The sequence below is a fragment of the Orycteropus afer genome, unplaced genomic scaffold (genome assembly GCF_000298275.1).
Source record: "Orycteropus afer afer isolate SDZICR_OR568_19922 unplaced genomic scaffold, OryAfe1.0 scaffold00007, whole genome shotgun sequence".
NCBI lineage: Eukaryota > Metazoa > Chordata > Mammalia > Tubulidentata > Orycteropodidae > Orycteropus > Orycteropus afer.
This window is the reverse complement of record NW_006921594.1, coordinates 17,991,844-17,997,197: the sequence shown is the minus strand read 5'-3', so window position 1 is coordinate 17,997,197 and position 5,354 is coordinate 17,991,844. Positions and strand designations below refer to the sequence as shown.

At 40.1% G+C, this 5,354-nt stretch overlaps 1 protein-coding gene across 1 annotated transcript in view; it reads right to left on the bottom strand.

Annotated features, from left to right (window-relative positions):
• Positions 1–5,354, bottom strand: part of FBXL13 (F-box and leucine rich repeat protein 13) — a 304,871-nt gene that overhangs the window by 81,539 nt on the left and 217,978 nt on the right. The window contains exons 11-13 of the mRNA XM_007945197.1: positions 1,588–1,686; positions 528–645; positions 142–304 (exon numbers count right to left, since the gene is read on the bottom strand). Coding sequence (XP_007943388.1) covers positions 142–304; positions 528–645; positions 1,588–1,686 — 380 coding nt within the window. The remainder of the gene's footprint in view (positions 1–141; positions 305–527; positions 646–1,587; positions 1,687–5,354) is intronic.

Genomic DNA, 5,354 nt, shown 5'->3' with positions numbered 1-5,354 from the left:
CTGGTGGGTTTGAACCGCCAGCCTTCTGGTTAGCAGTCAAGTGCCTTAGCCACTATGCTACCAGAGCTCCCATATATATATATATATATATATATATATGACAGATGGCTGGCATCTGTCTCTCTCCCATTACACAGTTACCTTATACAATTTGCCAAATTCAACACAGTCAGCTGCTTCAAAACTGAAAGAGACTTGAGGCTGTCATCTGTTATTCTTTTGCAGTCCACCATGTAAATGTGATGGATATTTGGATAATGTTTGTCTATATATTTGAAGGAATTATCAGTAATCCTTTTATTTCCTGTTATAAAACACAAGAAAAGTATTTATAATGCTAAAAAGTAATGTTGATAACTCATGGACCAAAAGAGTAAAACTAAAGAATAATGTTGATAACTCATGGAGTTCTCTATACAATGCAACCAAGTTATCAATCTTTAAGATATCCAAAAATACAAATACAGAGCAAAATGCAACATTAAAAAAAAAAAAAAAAGCTGAACCATATTTTTAATAGCACAGACCTTCAAATCGGATCTTTCTGAGGTTACAACTGGAAAGAGCTTTGAAAGTACAATCAGAGATATGTGGTGCCCCAATGAAAATTATTGATGTGATATGAGAGCATTTCTCAACCAAAGCCTTCGGGAGAAAAAAGAATATTAAATTCAACCACAGTGTACAGAACACACTTAGCAAAATAATGAGGTCATTTTCTCCTCTCAGTATTTTTAGAAACAGACATTAACTATTAAAATGTCCTAACACTTGACTGCTAGCCAGAAGGCTGGCGGTTCAAACCCACCAGCCACTCCTCGGAAGGAAGGTTGGGCAATCCTACTTCCGTAGTGATACTGCCTCGGAAACCCAAGGAGGGGTCGCTATGAGTCGGGGCCGACTCGACGGCAAAATAACAACAACAACAATTTCAAAGAAAATGGGATTTTGTTCAACATGTTAGTACATTTACATTTGAGTAATGCAGAGGAATTAGGATTAAATCATGTTATAAGAGTAAACCAAAAACAAACAAACAAAAAAAATTATTGCCATCTGTATTGATCCACCTCATGGCATCACCAGGTGTGCACAGTGCAGACTAAAAGTGCATGTCAGGTTCTAAAGGTTGTGACCTGTCAGAAGCAAATCACCAGGGCCTTCTTCCGAGGCACCTCTGGACTGCTTCAAACCACCAATCTTTTGAGTGGTATTGAGCACTCAACCATTTGTGCCATCCAGGGACTCTGTTATAAGAGTATAGGGGGAAAAAAGAGTATGGAAAAACATCAGAAATTGGGATGTTGAACAAAATCACACATTTAGCAGCTAGATATGGAGAACTAAAAGTTTATACCTAGGGACAACATCACCAAAACAAAAATATCCTAACTGAAACAAAGTTTCTAAGGTTCTAAGTTTCTAAAGATTCAAATGTTTAATGTTTGTGTGCATGTGTTTGTGTATAAATTTTTTCATCATTTTCTTCCTATAAAAAAACCCAAGATTAAAATCCCATGTTCATTTCCCAGTAATTCATATCACTAGAAAATATGCCCAATTTCATGGGACTTTCCAATCACCTACCTTGACACAGTTGTCTGTCAGTGTTGGCATATCGTTGATGACCAGATGCATAATTCCACTGCAGCTGTTTGCGATGTTCCTGAAGCCTTGGACTGAAATCTAGATGGCACAGAGCAGGTGAAAATGATGGGAGAACCCATTAGCATGACATCTAGCAAAACCCCGAGGTAGTTATAACCAAAGGTCTGTTATGATTTTGTTATATTTTAAAATTAAAACCATAAAACATGGCAGGCATAGAGTGAAAGAAAGAATATAGTCTGTATTTCTTTTTCTACTGCTGTGAAATGCACATAATATAATGTATCATTGGTGTGACACAGGCTTCTAACCTCCTTTAACTTCCCAAGGAGGGAAGAGGATCAAGATCAACAGTCCAAGGCTGATTCCTATGAGGCAGAGGTCAGACATGCTTCCATTCTCCGAACTTTTCACCAATTCTGACACCAACTGTCCTTCCCATGGCACTCTCTACTTCTTCGCTGAGTTCAGTAACTTGTTGCAATGGCCACATAGAACTCGCAGATAATACCCATAGTTATAGTTTATTAGGGAAGTAACAGGTTACAGTTCAGGATTAGTAACGAATCAGGACACAGTTTTTCAATCAGGACAGCCTCTTCTCTGCAGTGCCCACAGGCATGCCTTTCTCTGGCCCTTAGCCTCTTCACAGCATGACATCTTGGCCTCTGCTCTGCTTAGGCAAGTATGACAAAGCTCTTTTAGCTCTGCGATAAATGTCCAGGGGGCATACCACTCCACCAGTAAGCCTTGACCCAAAGGACACTCCACTCCAGCTCCATGGGTCCGCAAGCCTAGCTCTGCCAAGTACTCCACCAGCAAGCCTCCTGCCCAAAGGCTCTCAGTTTCCTTGCTCCGTGGGTCTGGAAGCCCACTGCATCGTCTCCTGCCAGTCTTCTGGTTCTGCTACCTCTGCTGCCACTGCCTCTCTGCCACCACTTCTCTGCCACTGCTTTTCATGGTCTCTTGCCATCTCTTCAGTGTTACAGCTCTCTATGTCTTCTGGGTCAAGGAGGTTCCCAGTCCAAAGGATGTACTCTGCTCCCATCTCTTCTTCTTGGTGGTAGCCAGGTCCCCACTTTCTGCTTCTAGGATGGCTCCTTTTAAGCACAGCAGGATGGCACCCTGACCAATTTTCTCATTAGAGTTCCATACACCTTATTTGCCGGATCCCACCCCACAAGGATACCAAGCATCTTATTTACATTATTAGTAAGCTATCCAATCTTGTTGGTGGGCCACAAGCACCACATTTGCATAGTCCCCCAGTCCTTTGGTGGGAGTTACAAAGACTATGGCTAGAAGGGCCACATTTACTGCACCACACATAAAATCAACAGATAATAAAGGGAGATACTATTACATACACAATACTGTATTACCAGTAGTAACAAACATTAATCTATGGATAGATACATAGGTAGACAGGCAAGAAGATCAAGTGTGGGTAGGCGAATGGGAATATACTCATAACCACACATAGGTGTGGCAAAAGATATTCCTACATACGTATTTATATGTGCTATAAAAATGTCCATATACATTACAGACTTAACAAGGGACAAAGTTAGGAAAACTTCTTAGCCTCAAGCACCTTGAGGGAGTTAGTCACTGGGCCCTCAGGCTCAGGACCATGGCTGGTGGGGGCGCTGGGGCATCAAGCTGAATTAGCATAACATAGTACACAAAAACATTGCTCTACATCCTACTTTGGTGAGTGGCAACTGGGGTCTTAAGAGGTTCTAAGTGCTCATCTAAGATGCAAGTATTGGTCTCTCCTCATCTGGAGCAAAGAAGAATGAAGAATATCAAAGATATATGGCAACAATAAATCCAAGGGCCAACACTGAGACCAGAAGAACTAGATGGTGCCCAGCTACCAATGCCAGCCACTCAAAAACGGATCAAAACTGGAGATCCTGAAGAGTGGGAAAAAATGTGGAACAAAATTAAAAAACATGGGTCAATGCATTTTTTTTTTACAATGTTCACTCCCCTCCCCTTCCACCCTGGTAACCAGCAAAGAAAGTTTCCTTCCATATATAAACCTTTCCTTGACTTTTTATAGTAATGAACTAATACAATATTTGCCCTTCTGTAATTGATTTATTTCAATTAGCATAATGTCCTTCAAGTTCATCCATGTTATGGGGTGTTTTGCAGATTCTACACTATTCTTTAGTGTTGTATAGTATTCCATTGTGTGGATGTACCATCGTTTGGTTATTCATCCTTCTGTTGATGGGCACCTAGGTTGTTTCCATCTTTTTGTTATTGTAAATAGTGTTATAATGAACATGGGTGTGCAGATATCTGTTCTTGTCCTGGCTCTCACTTATTTAGGATATATACCTAGTAATAGGATTGCTGGGTCAAATGGTATTTCTAATTCCAGCTTTTTAAGGAATCACCATACTGCTTTTCACAGTGGTTGTATCATTTGACAGTCCCACCAGCAGTGTATGAGAGTCCCAATCTCTCCACATCCTCACCAGCATTTATTTTCTGTCTTATTGAACTTTGCCATTAGTGCTAGGGTGTTGTTTTTATTTGCATCTCTCTGATGGCTAATGATCATGAGCATTTCTTCATGTACTTGCTGGCCACCTGAATATCCTCTTTGGTGAAGTGTCCATTCATGTCTTCCGCCCATTTTTAAATTGGATCGTTAATGTTATTTTTGTTGAGGTGTTGGAGTTCTCTATACATTTTGGAAATAAGTCCCTTGTCAGATATGTCAGATATGTCAGATATGTCATTGCCGAATATTTATTCCCAATCTTTAGATTCTGTTTTGACTGTTTTGGAGAAGTCTTTGGAAGCACATAAAAATGTAATTTTTAGAAGGTCCCATTCATCTAGTTTATCTTCTGCTGTTTGTGCTTTTCGGCTTATGCTTGGCAATCTATTTATGCCATAAGTAAGGGCCCCATAAATTTTCCACTATTTTTTCCTTGAGGAACTTTACAGTTTTAAGTTTCACATTTAAGTCTTTGATCCATCTGGAGTTAGTTTTTGTGTATGGCATGAGGTACAGATCTTGTTTCCTTTTTCTGCAAATGGATATCCAGTTTTGCCAGTGCCATTTATTAAAGAGACCACCTCTTGCCCATTTAATGGATTTCAGCCTTTTGTCAAAAATCAGCTGACCATAGGTTGATGGGTCTGTTTCTGGGTTCTCAATTCTGGTCTATGTGTCTGTCATAGTACCAGTACCAGGCTATTTTGACTACTGTGGCTGTATAGTAGGTTTTGAGATTTGGGGGTGTGAGACCTCCTACTTTGTTCTTTAATACACACTGCTGTCAAGTAGGGTCCAACTACTTGGAGTGACCTCTCCTTGGGTTTCTGAGGTGGTATCACTACAGAAGTAGATTGTCCAACCTTCCTTCTGAGGAGTGGCTTGTGGGTTGACCCACCATCCTTCTGGTTAGCAGTCAAATGCCTTAGGTGCTATGCCACCAGAGCTCTCAATAGTGCTTTGCTTATTCATGGTCTCTTTCCTTTCCATATAAAATTAGTGATTGGTTTTCCATATCCTTAAATAATGCTGATGGGATCTGAATTGGGATTGCATTGAATGCATAGATTACTTTGGGTTGTATAGACATTTTCACAATGTTCAGTCTTCCTATCCATGAGCATGGTATGTTCCTCCATTTATGTAAATCTCTTATAGTTTCTTGGAGTAATGACTTATAGTTTTCTTTGTACAGGTCTTTTGTGTCCCTAGTGAGATTTATTCC